Raw genomic sequence first — 17,819 nt, forward strand, 5'->3', positions numbered from 1 at the left:
CTGAAAACAGGGCCAGACCCTCAGCCAGTGTAATTCAAGTTAGTTCTATTCACTTCTGGCCCTTTTATTACCATCATCATTATTATTCATTATTTGTATTGTGGTATTCTCTAGAAGCCCTAATCAATTAACACCACTAGGGGGAAGGTGTACAACAGATCCCCCAACCATGGGAGTAGAAAAGTGTCCGACAGGGAGCCTCTATCGATTCCCCATATCAAGCAGAAAACGGAGCATTTCCTGTTCTGCCTGGACGCGAACAGGTCCACCTGGGGAGTCCCCCACCTCTGGAAGATGATGCTGACCACTTCCGGATGGACAAAAAGGTCCTGCTGAAGTGATCTGCCAAAGCGTTCCTGGCCCCGGGGAGGTGTGCAGCTATGAGATGGATACCATGTTGTACACAGAAGTCCCAGAGCCTGTGAGCTTCTTGGCAAAGGGCAGACAATCTGGCTCCGCCTTGCTTGTTGATATAGATCATGGCTGCTGTATTGTCCATCAGGATCTGGACCACCCTGCTTTTTATGTGAGATAGGAAGGCTTGGCAGGATAGGCATGTGATGGGTTCGATCACAGAGACCCCCTTGGGAGACTCACCTGATGTGCTGAGACTAACTCTGAGCCCATTTTCTGTGCCAGTTTGGGCCTCCAGAACCCTGCCTTGTTGAGCCAGACAAGCCCGTCTGCTCCCGCACAGACCCAGGGTCTGAACCACGCGCCCCAAAGCTGCAGACTTAACTGAAAACCGCTTAAGAAGTGCTCCTATCTCCAGCACCCAGACACCCAACTTCCACTGGGATCCAAACCCCAAATAAATCCGTTTTACTCTGTATAAAGCTTATACAGGGTAAACTCATAAATTGTCCGCCCTCTATAACACTGATAGAGAGATATGCACAGCTGTTTGCTCCCCCAGGTATTACTTACTTACTCTGGGTTAATTAATAAGCAAAAGTGATTTTATTAAATATAAAAAGTAGGATTTAGGTGGAAGTAATAACAAACAGAACAAAGTAAGTTACCAAGCAAAATAAAACAAAACACGCAAGTCTAAGCCTAATACAGTAGGAAACTGAATACAGGTAAATCTCACCCTCAGAGATGCTTCTTTCACAGACTAGACACCTTTCTAGTCTGGGCCCAATTCTTTCCCCTGGTACAGTCCTTGTTCCAGCTCAGGTGGTAGCTAGGGGATTTCTCATGACTGCAGCCTCCTTTATTCTGTTCCACCCCCTTATATAGCTTTGGCACAAGGCGGGAATCTTTTGTCTCTTTGGGTCCCAACCTCTCCTTCTAAATGGAAAAGCACCAGGTTTAAGATGGATTCCAGTACCAGGTGACATAGTCACATGTCCTGTGAGACCCCAAGCCTTCATTCTTCCTGGCCTGACTCACAAGAAGGCTTGTAAGTAAACAGATCCATTTACAACCAATTGTCCTAGTTGATGGGAGCCATCAAGATTCCAAACCACCATTAATGGCCCACACTTTGTATAATTACAATAGGACCTCAGAGTTATATTTCATATTTCTAGTTTCAGATACAAGAATGATACATTTATACAAATAGGATGACCACAATTAGTAGATTGTAAGATTTGTAATACCACCTTACAAGAGACCTTTTGCATGAAGCATTTTCCAGTTACAATATATTCACACTCATTAGCATATTTTCATAAAATCATATGGAGTGCAACGTCACAAGGCGAACCGCTCTAAGCTCCCTGACATTGATGAGTAGGGAGCAATCGTGACTTGACCAGTGGCCTTGTGTGCTGAGATCGTCCAGGTGGGCGCCCAACCCCAGGTCCGAGGCATTGGAGACAAGGGTCTTCAATGCAGGATTCTGCCATTAGGTGAGTGATGACTGTATGTGGTCCGGGACCCTGACAACCCGCTCATGTGGTGTCTGTTGGGGACACAGACCAATGCCAGCCCTGCTTGCAGGGGCCTGAGACCGAGCCACGTGTGTCGGACCACATAAGTGCAGGCCGCCATGTGGCCCAACAATCGCAGGCACATGTGAGCGGTGGTGAGAGAGTGGGCTTGTATGCACGAGATGAGGTCCGCTGTGGCTTGGAACCGAGACTTGGGGAGGAAGGCTCAGGCCTGAGGCGAAGAGAGGACCAGTCCAATGAACTCTATGCATTGCACTGGACTTAGGGTCAACTTTTTCTCGTTTATTAACAGCCCCAGATTGCGACACGTGGAACAAATCTCACCGAGATGCTGCCGCACCTGATCCCATGTCTGACCCTTATTAGTCAATTGTAGAGGTACAGGTAAATTTGAACACCCCGGCGCCTTAGGTAAGCAGCCACTGGTGCTATGCACTTTGTGAACACCATTGGAGCTGACAAGAGACTGAATGACAATGCTGTGAATTGGAAATGGTGCTGGCCCAGAGTAAAACTATGGACGTGCCCGTGCCCCGGGAAAATGGAAATACATATCCTTCAAGTCATGGGCGGCATACTAATCTCCCAGATCCAGGGAGGGGATGATGGAGGCCAGGGAGACCATGCGAAACTTCAACTTTGAGAGATTTGTTGAGATGATGCAGGTCCAAAATGGTTCTGAGGCCCTTTTTGGTTTTTGGGATCAGGAAGTAGCAGTAGAAGAACCCCTTTCCTTTCATGTCTCGAGGGATCTCCTTCACCGCCCCCAGATGCAGGAAGTTCTCAACCTCTTGGACGAGGAGTAGCTCATGAGAAGGGTCCCTGAAAAGGGATGGGGAAGGGGGGTGAGAGGGAGGGTCTGCCACGAACTGCAGGGTGTAACCTCAGGATATTATTTTGAGCACCCAACGGTCTGAGGTCAGCTGAGACCATGGTGACTGGAAGGGGTGGAGGCAGTTGAGGCAAGAGTGAGAGGGTGGATTCTGGGAGGTGAGTAGGGCATTGTCCTCGAGTGCATCCTCAAAATGATTGCTTCTGGCCTCCTTGGTTTCTGGAAGGGCCAGGCTGAGCAGACAAACAGGAAGATGACGGGTGTTGCTGTTTAGACTCGTCGTCTCTATCCTTTCTCCTGTAGATGCCCAGCCGGGGAGTCCCCCAGGTCCTAGACTGTGGTGGCAGAGGGCGAAACGGCTTCCTGGCCTGCTGAGGAGTATGGAGGCCCAAGGAGCAGGAGGGTGACACAGGAGTCTTTAAAGGCCATGGAGTCTCGAGGCCGTGAGCTCAGAGAAGAGCCCCGTTCACTCAAACCGGAGGTCCTGTATAGTGGCCTGCATTTCCTGGGATAACCTGGAGGACTGCAACCAGGAGCTGCGCCTCATGGCCACCGTGGAGTGTCCCAGGCCATCTGAAGGGACCCCTTGCCACCGCTGTGCTTTCGTCCACTAAAGTGGCGAACTCCTGGGCTTGGTCCTGAAGGAGGACCTCCTGGAATTTGTTAAGGTAGGCCCACAGGTTAACACTGTACCTGCCTAACAGGGCCTGGTGATTAGACACCAAAAATGGCAGGCTTGCAGTCGAATAAATTTTTCTGCCAAATAAGTCCAATCTCCCGGCGTCTCTGTTTTCAACATGCCAGTGACTTGGCCCTGCCTGTCCCTTTTATTAACAGCGGACACAACCAGTAACGCCGCTGGAGGGTGTTTATACAGATATTCGAACTCTTTTGCAGGGACATAATACTTCTTTTCTGCCTTCTTAGAAGTAGGCAGAATTGAAGAGGGAGAGGTCTGCCACAGCGATTTGGCAATCTTAAGGACCCCTGGGTGGATGGTCAGGGTGACCTGGGCCGGGATGGAGGAGGATATAATGTTAAAGAGGTCATTGGACTCCTCCGCGACATCCTCAATTTTCAAGTTGAAGTTGGTAGTCACCCTCTTAAGGAGGGCCTGGGGCTCCTTGAATTTTTCCGGGGGGGAGGGCTGCCCGTTTGGGAGAGACCCGCCACCTCTTTGTCCGAAGACGACTATGATGAGTGCACCGCCGGGGAGAAGCGGGTTCCCCTTCCTTCTCCGGGGATTGCGCCTTAGGTGCTGGAGTCTGATGCGCTGCCCCCACGTCAGATTCGGTACCATGTTCCGACTCAGGTGACAGCGGTGCTGGAGGCAGTTTGTCCAAGGCAGCCAAGGAGGACTGGTGGGAATACAGGCCCGGCATTACGGGCATGCCCCACAGGTTCCTGTATAGCCATTGAGCAGGCCACTTTGCTGTTGCCACGTTGTCGCTGCAGGCGCCGTGCCAGCTTCGCGGGTCGGCAGCGAACCACCCCTCCTTGGCAAGGGGCTGAACTCCCGGTCCGAGTCAAACCACTGCCCTTCCAGCGACCAGAGCGGAGCTGTCGAGGCCTGAGTCTGCCAAGTGACCATGATCGGCGACCTGCAAGGCGAGGATTGGTGCCTGTCCAACAAGCAGTACCAGGGAGATGGAGACCGATGCCGTGACTGGGAGCGATCCGGCCCCGGTGAGGACTGACATCTGGGAGACCATCTGGGCAAGGGTGACTTGCGCCATGGCAATTTTTGACGGGAAGCTCCACCTAGAATGGAATCGACATGAGCAAGCACTCAAAGAAGAAACTCTCTTTTGGGTCTAGAGCAATTACCTTTGGAACACTTGCTCAAGAACACTCCTGGGGAAATAACCTCTCAAGTATATGACTTTATTGAGTCCGATAGTTCTCCATCTCCCTGGGATACCACCTCAGGATCCAAGGGATGGACTTCTCTACCATTTGGACAGTGCCTTTCCCCTCTCGTTTCCAAATATTTCATTAGTTTTAATTCAGAGAGATGATGAAAGGGAGGAGAAATCAGTATAGGACTCACTCTCTTCTAGCCTGAGCACGTTCCCCTCTTCTGACTAAAGGTGAGGGTCTAGTAACATCACCATCCTGTTCCATCATACATCCCATGTAAGGGGGGCACCCCATGAAGAAACACAGCAGACTGACCTTCCAGGTCAGGTATATGGCAGGGGCTGTGATATTACTGTGACAGTGTACCCCATAAGGCTTTATGGGGGGTGCTTATAAACGTATGTATGATACAACTGGAATAGGGTTTTGCTACATATGCCATGTAACATATCGATGTAAGGGTTATGATCTACTGGTTATGTTCACCCTAGTTGTATGCAGGCACCATTTGTGTGTTCAAAGTTATGTATACTTGCTTGATTTCTAAGTAAGCTTTGTGAGGCATTTGGTCAGCTTCTTTAGGAAGGAATTCGCAAGGTTAAGTACCTGATCAGGAAACACTTGGGGAACAATTCATCTTGGAATGCTCCAATCCACATAAGAAATCTTCCTGGAGACATACAAGAGACCATGTGGACAATGGCTTCGGCCTGTAAAGACTGAGTCATGCAGGGACATGTGACTTGCCCAGGTGACTCCAGAACTCCATCTTGGAGCTGGACTTTGCATAGGAGAGGGGGGGGCGGTCTCCACCCACAAGAGAAAGTCTATTTAAACCCGTGGGAGACCCCTGCATTTTGTCTTCAGCTGGCTAAAGAAGGAGCCTCTCCACCCTCCCAGGATACTTGAAGGAAACTGGAACAAAGGATAGTAATTACAGGGGGTGAGAGTGATTGCTGGACCCAGGCTAAAAGGAGATTAGCCTGTAAAAGGGAGCGTTCTGGAACTGGTGAGGAACTTATCTGTATTTAGTTTGATTAGACATAGATTTGCGCATTTTATTTTATTTTGTTTGGTGACTTACTTTGTTCTGTCTGTTGCTACTTGGGACCACTTAGATCCTACTTTCTGTATTTAATAAAATCACTTTCTACTTAGTAATTAACTCAGAGTATGTATTAATACCTGGGGGAGCAAACAACTGTGCATATCTCTCTATCAGTGTTATAGAGGGCGAACAATTTATGAGTTTACCCTGTATAAGCTTTATACAGGGTAAAACGGATTTATTTGGGTTTAGACCCCATTGGGAGTTGGGCATCTGAGTGCTAAGGACAAGCACACTTTTGTGAGCTGTTTTCAGGTAAACTTGCAGCTTTGGGACAAGTGATTCAGACCCTGGGTCTGTGCTGGAGCAGACGGGAGTGTCTGGCTCAGCAAGACAGGGTGCTGGAGTCCTGAGCTGGCAGGGAAAACAGAAGCAGGGGTAGTCTTTGCACATCAGGTGGCAGCTCCCAAGGGGGTTTCTGTGATCCAACCTGTCACAATTACCAAGGCTCCCTTTGAGACCATCTGCACTGGGTCCGTGCTGGTCTGAGGTGGAACACCAATCTCTCCACTCATAGCCCAAAAAACACCTTTTTACGACCTAGAGGGATACTGCTGCAGTCCTGAGTCAAGTGTAGGGTATGGGCCTGAGAGAGTCTTGCCAGTCCAGCATACTCTGTAGTGCCTGATTCCCACAGCTGTCTGCTGAGACCCAACCACTCCTGTCAAGAAGTGGAGAAATTCAGCTGCTGCCTTTGACTCTGTGGTAGTAGCATTTGCAAGTGAGAATCTTGTTGACAGTCTGGGCACAGCTTGGTTTCTCCCTGCTGCTACAGGGCTTCTTGGGTTTCCTCCTCTTCACCCCAGTCAGCCAAAACAAAGGACCAGGAAAAGGTTTTTGTACAAAATCCTTAATGCTTACAGCAAACTGCAGGCCAATAATCTCGAAGTCCCCAAAACACCACTGGCAACCAAATGGTTCAGGAAATGTCACTATTAAAATTAACTAATAAAACGGAAAAATTAAAACTATTTTGGTTCCAGGAGCATGCACCTAGAGGATGGGATTCTGGAGCCCCCTGAATAACAGTTCTCAACTCCCTTCAAACGTGCCCAGTGGGACAGATAGCGCGCTCATGAGTATTACGGAACAACCTTCTTAACTGGCCCTGGAGATGCCCACTGTATATTAGTAAGCAGTAGAAAGCAACAAGGAGAGAACAGGGAAGGAGTAATGAAAGAGACTGAATTACTGCCCTCATGAAACAAGCAACTGCTCAGACTCCAGCACCAGGAAAACAATACTTTGTAGAAGTGTGAATGAAAGTCCAGGCACCAGCCTTACAAATTTCAGCAACAGACACATTTCCGAGACAAGCCCGTGAAGCAGCTACCCCTCTATTGCAGAAGGAGCCCTTATCATGCTAGGTGCTGAAGACAAAGTCTCTGAAGAGCTAGCAATCTAACAAGACAATTGAGTTACCAAGTATGGAGTGAGAGGAATAGGAAATGGATACGATTTTTATACACATATATACATTGGCTTTTGATTATTATAATAAACTGATAAAGTAAGTGCCAATTATTTCCATTTGCTTGTTAGGCCTTCTTGTGCCAGGACTTCAGCCTAGTGATTACGGGCTAGGACACAAAGCTTTGACCCACTCTGGCTGTCTTTGAACAGAAATAGCCTGGCATTTAATTTTTCTCCAAAGGGCACATAACTGGAAGTCGTCTGTGTCATGGTTTGGTTCTGTGCAAATAAATACTAATGGCTCATTTCACACCCAGCCTGTGCAACACAGCCAATCCCATTAAGTAATCAGGCCTAGGAAACATAATGGGGAATTAAATAGAGAGATTCACTGAAATTAAAAGGATATCTAGTAAAAACTATTAACCACACCACTGGTTTTAGGAGAAAGAACATTTTATCCTTGTGGGAAATAGTGCAGGCATGTATGGGAATCAGCTCTGAGAGCCTGAATCTCTCTCGCTCTTCTATCTGATGTGATGGCTATTAGAAAAGCCATCTTCAAAACCAGATTATGATAAGGACATACCTTAACCGATTCAAAGAGATCGTTCCTGAGCCGGTAAAGTCTGAATTAAAATCCAAAAGGTTTACAAATCAGTGCAACAATTCCTTACGAAAAAGTATTAAGAGGGTTGAGAGAAAACCAAAGTCCCTTCCAGGAATACAGGAGGCTGCAGTAGCTGTCAAATGCACCCTTGCCATGGATAAAGGTAAACCTGATTTGGTTAAAAATAAAGGTAGTCCAAAATTATTAGGGAATCGGACATATCAGGAAGTGGGAAAGGAAATGCCATCACCTTGACATTAGTGCGTGCCACAAACATCTACCACTTTAACTGCAGAAATACCTCTAATAGAAGGATTTGGGGTTTCCAGGAGAACTCACAGACTTCCTTTGAAAACTGGAAAAGTTCCCCTGCTAAGATCCCATAAAACAGACTGACAGGTTAAAAGACTTGAAAACTTTAAAAAAAAAAACCTGCACAGCCATCTGAAAAAGCCTTGAAGCTTTGGATATGCTCAAGAAGTCATTCTGAAACAAACAAAAAAGAACTTCTAATTGAGTCATGTGGGCCCTATTTTTTCTCTCTCTCTTTTTTAAACACACTTTTTGATTTGTTCAGCCTTTATAAAATTAAGACTTTGATTGTTGTACTTTAAATGGCCACAAGTAACTGAATATGGGCTTACTCTTGAATTTACTAGTATTAGAGTTAGTGCTTGGGACCCAACATATCCCACAACTATAGGCACTTTTGATTTGGGGAATGAGAAATGTACACAAGAATGTTAGCTTTCATTTGGGGGGGGAAACAGTTTTTAGCCCCTCTCCCCATTCAAAGATAGCCTTGAAAAATTAAAGCATTGTAAATAGATTGCTGGTGTTGAAAGGAATAACCAGCTGGTATCCACTTCTGCAGTAGGAGGCACGGAGATATGACCCTCTTAACACTTGCCTTCCCTCCCCTTATGCCCCCACCACACACACACACACACACACACACACACATTTTATATAAAATGAGCTAATTTGGGGTTTAAACAAATAATTTCACTAACTAAATTCACCACTTAGGTTGACCCTTAGGTGGTAAGATAATCATGGACAGGAATTGGTGACATTTTAAAAGGGGGAGGGAGAATTTCAAAAAAGTGTTCCACATGAAAAAAATGCTAAGGCTGGCTCTGATTTCTGCTCCTATACCTTGCCTGCTTCCCTAGATCCCTCTGAACACTAGGTGCTAATTTATTACATTGATAAGATTCAGACATTTTCTGGGTAATTTCCACTGGAACTTTGCATTTCGCAAGTCTACAACTACTGCCATAAAATTTACCCTCGGTTCACAATGCTGTTAATTCTTTCCATACACAGCAGTGCTAAGAGAAACCATGGGAAGAGGGGAGGGCATTCTAGACTCTTCACATTTTGTTTGGTTTTTTAATAAGAGTTTTCTCTTGCAGAAATGTCAATAGGAGTTAGAAATACAACCCAGGTCTTCTGAACCTTGTCTTCTGCCCTACCCATTACCTGTCTTCAGCAGATCCTGATTATATGTCACTTGAAGAGGGATTATTAAAAAAAAAAAAAAAAAAAAAGGGGAGGGGGGGAGGCGCGCAGAAAAATCTGAATTTGGGGGAAAACAAAGACACCAAGCAAGTAAAGAATTTGATCCTTGCATTTTCAGATGTTCTCTGGCTCCTTCCTTTAATTTAATAAACAGCATTGAGACCTCAAAGAGAGAATCCTCTTCCAGGAAATCTTAAAATAATGGTCTCTTAATATTAGATTGCTACTTGTGCCTTCCATATAGCCCTGCTCATTCTATTCTGCCATCCACTCCAGAATAAATAATTTAAGGGTCTGCTTCTCACAGTTTTTTCTGTTACTCACTTAAGTCACACTCAGTCCCCACAATGCCTTTTTGGAAATACACAGTGGTAAAATAATCTAAGCAGGTGTGATCAAGCTCAGTTGCTGTTCTTCCATATTGAAGTCTTTATGCCACAGAAAATGAGAACTAAATTAATGTCAACAGCCCTGTCAAGTTAAGGTACAATTTGCACGTCTGCCTTCTCTCTGAGAAAATTGTTAGAAATTAAAGCTTTGCCTGAAATGATTCACAGCATGTGTCAGATAAAGATTTAAAATAAACTGTAGAACATCTGTGTTCCTTAGCCATTAGAATTGTCTGTGCCACACTTTCTTAATATTAACATACACAAGCCTTTAGAGAATAAGAATTCTGGAAACAGACTCACCCGGACATCAGTAGCATCTCCGTGCCGGATAATACTGGCCCACGTTGTTGGCTCACTGCTACTTTCAAAGTAATGGAAGACCTTTAAGACTCGTTCCATGGCCCCTGGGGAACGCTCCACCCCAGTACTGAGGTGTGTCTTTGCACTTGAACTTGGTGTATGATTCAAGTTTGGATCAAGGTAAGCTGCTGCCATCGTTTTGCTAGATGCTAGGTATCTGTCATATTCTGGGAAAGGGGAAAAAGAGAAAATAAATTATTTTGGTTGCACCTCAACCTCACACTGCTTCATATATACATAAAAATCTTTATGGCAAATCCTAAAGAAAGAGGATGTTTTTCAGACTTTTAACTCAGACTCTTAAAGGATTAGTTATTTATTTTAATTTACTGTTACTTATCAAGCTGCTACCCAAAGCTGTAACCATTACACATATTTTATAAAATATGTTTACAAAAATCCTAGTGGATTAATATTCAGGAAAACTCTCTGACTCATCCCTAAACAAAATTCTCTCTCTTCAAACCATTCAATATCCACAAAAGTTTTTCCTTCTGCCATTAACAAGATCATTTCCCCTCAACTTCCTCATACTTCTATCAACCCACCCCTCTTAAAAAAGGTCTGAGAGACCAGACATGTTGTATCTAAATTATAAAGAATTAGCTCATGCTCTAGTTTTACTGTGATTGTAGACCTGTGGGAGGGCTGTAATTCCTGTCAAAATTGGAAGGCTACATCCTGAAGTGCCCTCTATATAAGCTTTGCACCATTCTGTGAAGGTCAACAATTTGGATATGTCCCACAACTGAGGGATCTGTAGAAGAAGTGTCCAGTCACCAGCCCCTCCTGTTTAGACTAAGGCTCTAACAGATCAAAACTATATGCTAATTGTGAGTGTTACATTATTGCGTGAGGAAAAAATAAGATAGTCAGGACCCAAACCATTTAGAACTGTATACTGTAGGTCAAAACCAACCCCATGTTCTTCATCCAGAAACCAAAAGAAGTCACTACTGACTATGGAGAAAAAGTATAATGTGCCCGCTACATGGAATACTGCATAGTAAGTGGCATGGAAGTGCATTTTGTAATAGCTGAAGTTTCTAAGTGGTCTTTAAGCACAGTCCCACATACAGCACATTAGAATAATTCTGCCTGGTGGTGAAAGGCATGGATCATTGTGGCAAGGTCTGAAAGAAAAGGTTGCTGCTGCTCTTAAGTCAACCATGAGCAGATGCGGATGAGACATGATTTGCAGCTTGAAAACCAGCTTGAGTAACAAATGGTAGACATATGCCCTCCATCAAGAAAGCTGCTACAACTCCAACCCCTTCTTCCTATTCATCCAACCGCAGACTAACATAGCTTGTTGAATTGCATCTCATGCAGACTGCAAAGACATCTGAGGATACAGCCCTCCAATTCTAACAATACTCTTTACCTCATCATTAAATGCTAATGAGTTTTCAGTCCCAGAGAATGGGAAATAATGATGGATATCATAGCCACTACTGTTTCATATGAGGATAGGATTTAGGGAAATTCATGTGAGCTTTGAAAGCACTTCAGAACACTCTTCTGAAGGACAAGTGACTGAATTGTGGACAAATATGCAGGATATTTTACTTGTTTGTCTTCTGGTTATATTGCACAGATTTGTTTTGAGAAAGGTCACTAGTAAAAGCAGGGATGAAAATAAAAAAAATATATATACCCTAGAAAACGCTGTTAAACTGTGGTATCTCAGGAAAACCTATATTCTTAAGTCTACTGACTAGAAGGATGGAGAGTAAGGACAGCTGGGTTTTATTCTTAGCTGACAGACCTTGGTCGAATAATGTAAGGCCAAATTCTGATACCTTTACTTACACTGAGCAGCCAGGTGCTACCAAATGTAAGAGAATCTGAATCTTGCCATTAACTTTGCCTTTCAACTACACGGAATATTGAAAGCTTCACAGTATAAGGCTATGTTTTGGAGAGTTAACCAAGATTGACAGAAAGTATTCCAAAAATAAGAAAGCAGTTTTTAATAACAATTCAATCATTTTATGATTCATTGTAATTTTGTTTAAAAACCTAAATTTCCTCTTTTATTAGGTGCCAAAAGGACAATAATTCTGATAGGTTTTAAATTATAGCAACACGTTACATTTCTTATTATGGGTCTATTAACATTTCCATTAAACCAGCCCCCTATTTTCAAGAGCTTATAATGTGGCTGTAAGACTTTGCCCTGTGCTAACGTCCGGTAGTGTACTGTTGGATGTAACCCAAAAACAGTTAAAATGTTTATAAAACATTTGTTTGGCTATTTTAAGTTATAAAGAAAGATAAGATTACCAGCATTATATGCTTATTTGTACTTGTATAAACTCAAAACTGCCTTGGTTTTTGTATTCCCCTGACAGATTTTTGGTTTACAGTGCGAATTCAGCCCTCTTTGTATTCAACAGAAAAACTACTAAGTTACTAAGGATGAAAAATCATCTGAAGCACAAATGGAGACGTATTTCCATAATATTTAATTAACGAATGTATCCATATTTTAGAATGGGACAATATCAAGGCTGACATGTCTACAATTATGCTAGTCGCTCTCATTTGGATTTGAAGTTGTGTGTCTAGCTATACTGTCCTCTTGTTCGATATCTGCAATGTTTTAGGTAGAAGTCCTATTCTCCAAATTCCTGGTTCTTTAGACAGCAACACTAATATTTCTCAATATCCTACCAACATGCTAGAATGGAGCAGAGAGAGGAGAAAAATGGATCATCAAGAAGCAGAGTCCCTGGACTGTTAGCATCAAGTAGCCCTGCTGAGATGTTTCGATTTTTATCAGATCATGCAGCAGGTCATTGCCAGGTGATTTATCCAACTCTGCCACAGTGCTCAAAGTGTGTGCATGGCTTGGGGGTGTCACATGGGTATGGGGGGAATAGAGGATGGCTACATTCTATTATAGCTGTCTTCTTATTTTTTAGAATGTCCAGAAAGGTAGTACCTAAGCCTTTCCCAGGTAAATCAGGATACAATGAGGTGCCTAGTGGACTATCAGGATTCTTCTGCTCCTCTTACTTTCCCTGCTTATAGGATTAATAAAAACAACAACAAAGCAAATCATCAGCAGCAGCATTCTGGTTACATTTGGAGGGTATTTTCCAACAGGACATCTTTCTGCATGCCCTAAAAGCGATAAGACTGAATTAGTCTAATCCTTTCTGGAACCTCATTTCCAGAGACCGTTTCCGCCTCAACCAAAACCACAATCTCCCTCTTATGCACTTCATCCTAGCCTTTGTGAACTGCTTATTCCCAGAGGAGTGGGTCATGGACAAGAGTCAGTGCTTGTGAATAATCATATAATGCAGACATGATCAATAAAGCTCAGTGTTATGTAACTCACTATCAAGACTTAGTGCTTTGATTTAAGGATTTCCCAGCAATGTGGGTCACAAAGTTAAGACAATTAAAAAATTATTAAATCAATCGTTTCAATTGATTTAAAAATGATTAATACAAATAGAATAGGTATAGTGGTCCTTTAATGGGCTTTCTTTCAGAAAAATCTTTTCTTTTCCAATAATCATATTGATGAATTTGAGTCAATTCAATAATAAATTAGAAGAGGCACGAAACTGGGACTATATTGGTTTAATATCTGTTATACAAAGAAGGGTAGATGGCCCAGAATGTCCTGTTTGTACGTTCAAATACTATTTGAACCACCTTTTTTAGTCATTCTTCACACTGCAACTGCATATTAACACTTGAATGTCTCACAAAGATCTATACGGATTATAATAAAAATTATTTCTATCCTCTGATTCCTACCTTAGGCTTGAAGATGTTCAGATATATGAGTTTATGCCCCTGCTAGGTCACTTTTCAGATAAATGACTTAGCCATTTCACTTCAAAACTATGAAATTCATTTCTCCCTTAAAAATCTAATCACCTGCCTCTTCACAGCTATAATCAAGATTCAGACTTCATTTCTTTCTGTTGCCATGTTCAAAGTCTTTTACAAAGCTCTCTAAGTTACTTTTAGATGACAAATTTTTAAGTTATTGAGAGGAAACTAAACTTTTAGATTATCTGCATTGCTAATGCAACAGAGACAAATGAAGGTCTTGTAGAAACGTGTTGCTGCTGTACCAGCAAAACAGTCTGTTGTTGTATTCAAAATGAGGAAAAAAATGAAATATTGACCAGAAATAATGTACTACATCCTAGAAAACACAGTAGTTTCACTTCAGACATAGGTGATAATGTAAAGTTGTTGCACTCAACTTTATCAAGCTTCTCCCTTCTGAGTACTGACATGAAAATGTATCAGGTTACTTGTTACAGTTTTAGTCATACTCTAAATTTCCTGTACTGAGTAAAGATATTAGTTCCTCTAAGTGATCAAGATTGTGTTATGTGTCACCTGTATCTGAAAGAAAATGTGTCATTTCATAAAAAACAAAAGTTCTCCAATTTTTTTCATATGCACTATTAAACCCTACAATAGTTTAGCCTGAATGTATTAAGTTGTGTGTCTAAACCCTAAAGGTGAGTGTGAATCTTAATTGGAATTCAGAGATATTTTTAATAATACTATTCTATGATAGAAAATCAAAACTCTGAATAGTCTGCATGTGATTTTACACACAGATGACTCCTTCCACCACCCATCTATCTGAATGCAAGTTCTCCTTTGCCAGATTTGGCCCCAAGCTAAGAAGGTTCTTGAATAGTTTTAATGACCATTTAATGAGCAGTGTTACACAGAGGTACTCTGAATTGCTTCTCTCTACACAGTCACTAACCATGCATTCATCTACCATTGGGGAGGTAAAGGTGCATTTGCTTTTGTAACAGTGTCCCTCTTTCTTCAATCACAAATCTTGCTACATCCACTTTCGAGTCAGAAATTCAAGATGTAGGATGGGAGAAAAAGCAATCAGTTGAAAACAAACAATTGCCTTCTGATAACTGCTTTTGTTATTCTACTTCTTTTCCCTCATCCTCTCAAGAATGTGGCAGGTATCCTACACATTTTTTGTTATTCTACATTGTGCAAAGAATTTTATAGACAGACGAAAAAGTGGGCAGGCTGCTGCTTTTATTCTGGTTTTGCTTGCCTATTCTTTTTACCTCCTTGCCTCATGGGCTGGGAGTATAATGCTATCTGTGAATTTCTATTGCTAGACCCACGAAAAGTATATGTCTTAAAGTGCTTCTACTAAGAATGTTACTTGTTTGGAAAATGCCCCGTGTACACAAATCCTGGATGGAGATCTGGGAGCCACTGAGGGCCCCAGTAGAATTCAGTAGGGTTGCCAACTTTTAATTGCTGAAAACCGAACACCCTGCCCCACCTCTTCCCCCGGGGCCCTGCCCCTCGCTAACATCTTCCCCTGAGGCTCCACCCCAACTCTTCCCAAGACACACCCCCTGCTCGCTCCTTCTGCCCCGCCCCCATCGCTCACTCCCCCCTCTCAGGAAGCTGGTGTGATTGAGCAAGATGGTGCTGATTCATGAGACACAGAACATAATGAGAGGTTTAAAAGAAATATTTGTTCTTTGCCTTTTGGAAAACTTTTTTCTCATACTTGATTCCTTTCTACAACAAAATTCTCCACAGAAAAATCATGTAGAAAAAACCTCTAGCCTTAGGAGCGTTCATTAAATGTCTTACCTCTTCTATAGGTAGGTTTTCCCCAAATACCTTCTCAGAGTCTTTGTTTCTTTTTAAAAGAGAAAATTGATTGCACACTCAAATGAAGCAAACCTAATGAGCAGATTCAGTGTGGTATTATACAAATACATATTGACATTTACCCAATGTGCATCTATTTGCAATTGTGTTCTAATACTTGGGGCTTGTCTATATTAGAAAAGCTGTACAGTCTTAACTAAACTAATTTGAAGTCTATGTAGTTAAACAGCTCACCCCTAACGTACATGCACTTAAACCCATTTAACCCTTGTTTAGCATGTACTAGTAAACTACTAAATTAAACTAAACTGATTTAAGTGAGGGTTAAACAGGTTTCCATGCATCTACCTTAAGCGAGAAGTACCACCATCACTAATATCCCCCCCCAAAAAAAAAAAAGTTTTAAAATCTTCCTCTAATTTGGTTAAAGGCCCATCCCCTCTTTTCTATGTGTTATTATGTTCTCTATGTGTTATTAGATACCAAAAGGGACCCTGGTGGTGCTGACCGGGCCTTTAAAAGTCCGGTTGGCCACCTGCAGTGGGGCTAAGGCAGATTCCGTGGCTCTCGGAAGTGACCAGCATGTCCCTCAGGCTCCTACGTGCAGCGATGGCCACAGGGGCTCGGCGCACTGCCCCGCCCCGAGCGCTGGCCAGTGGGAGCTGCGGGGGCGGTGCCTGCAGGCGGGGGCAGCGCCCGGAGCCACCTGGCCGCCCCTGCGTCTAGGAGCCAGAGGGACATGCCGGCCGCATCCGGGAGCCGCCTAAGTGCCACCCAGAGCCCACACCCCGAACTCCCTCCCACACCCCAACCCTCTGCTCCAACCCTGAGCCCGCACCCGAAACCCCTCATCCCCAGCCCCACCCCAGAGCCCGCACTCCCAGACAGAGCCTTCATCTCCTCCCATACCCCAGCCCCCTCCTGCATTCTGAGCCCCTCTGCCTCAGCCCGGAGCTCCCTCCTGCACTCTCAATCCCTTGCCCTCAGCCTAGAGCCTCCTTCCGCACCCTGAACCCCTGATTTGTGACCCCACTCTGCAGCCTGCACCCCCAGCCCAGAGCCCGTACCCGCTCCCACACTCCAACCCCCTGCCCCAGCCTAGAGCCCTCTCCCACACTCTGAACTCCTCGGCCCCATCCCCCAGCCTGGAGCCCCCTCCTGCAGCCCAAACCCCTCATCCCCGGCCCCACCCCAGAGCCCACACCCCCAGCCAGAGCCCTCACTCCCTCTTGCACCCCAACTCCCTACCCCAGCCCAGTGAAAATGAGTGAGTGAGCGAGGGTGGGGGAGAGTGAGCAATGCGGGGAGGGCGGATGGAGTGAGTGGGGGGCGTGGTCTCGGGGAGGGGGCAGGGCAAGGTTGTTTGGTTTTCTGCAAATAGAAAGTTGGCAACCCTAGGCGGCAGTGCCAGTACCTACCTCTCTGCTGGAGAGGCTGCAGCCAGGCCTGGGAGCCAACCAGTTCTCTGCGAGCAGCTGCAGCTGATCAGCTGCTACTCTTCCCACCTCTCAGCAAGGAGGCTGATCATGTTTACTCCGGTGACCGGGAACTGCCAGGTCCCCTTTTCAACTGGACTTTCCAGTTGAAAACCAGACATCTGGCAACCCTAGAATTCAGTGACTGGCATCCACCAAGGGACAACGTCCCTGTAAGCTCAGCCATTTATAGCATTAAATAAATAGTAGCAAGTTGCAATTGTGTTGGGGTGTGTTATGTGATTTTAGTACTGGTGTGAAGTACCGAGGAATGAAAGATTCAGGCTGTCCATGTAGGAAGTACAACATAGGAAGACAATGCATACTTGAAAACTTTCCCACACTGTCCGGCCACGTTTCCTCAAATTTGCCCTAGAGGAAAAAACACTAGGAAATAATTTGGTTTTGATGGACATTAAATTCTAAGCCTCTCTGCTGCTACTGTGGAAGATTTGTCACTCAGGAAGCTCTTAGAAGAGCTCTTTTTGGTACCATGGAAGAGGCACAGACAGATTATCAGGAAGTTGTCCAGGTATTGTGTAGCCTGCAAGCAGGTCATCTGAAGGGAAGAAGTGAAGTTTTCTTTTGAAACCTGGGCTCCAAATGGTGGATTTAATGGTCCAGGACTTGGGGGGGGGGGGGAATTGATGGTCTTGAGGCAAGAGTGGAAGGGTGGTGTGGCTGGTTTTGGTCAG

At 44.3% G+C, this 17,819-nt stretch overlaps 1 protein-coding gene across 9 annotated transcripts in view; it reads right to left on the reverse strand.

Annotated features, from left to right (window-relative positions):
- Nucleotides 1-17,819, reverse strand: part of PTK2 (protein tyrosine kinase 2) — a 352,467-nt gene that overhangs the window by 209,129 nt on the left and 125,519 nt on the right. For all 9 annotated transcript variants that reach the window (XM_026646750.1, XM_026646742.1, XM_029913965.1 and 6 more), the window contains one exon: nt 9,941-10,167. In XM_026646750.1, the coding sequence (XP_026502535.1) occupies nt 9,941-10,135 (195 nt within the window). In that variant the 5' untranslated portion in view covers nt 10,136-10,167. The remainder of the gene's footprint in view (nt 1-9,940; nt 10,168-17,819) is intronic.

Source organism: Terrapene carolina, unplaced genomic scaffold, assembly GCF_002925995.2.
Source record: "Terrapene carolina triunguis isolate 2854851 unplaced genomic scaffold, T_m_triunguis-2.0 Scaffold58, whole genome shotgun sequence".
Taxonomy (NCBI): Eukaryota; Metazoa; Chordata; order Testudines; family Emydidae; genus Terrapene; species Terrapene triunguis.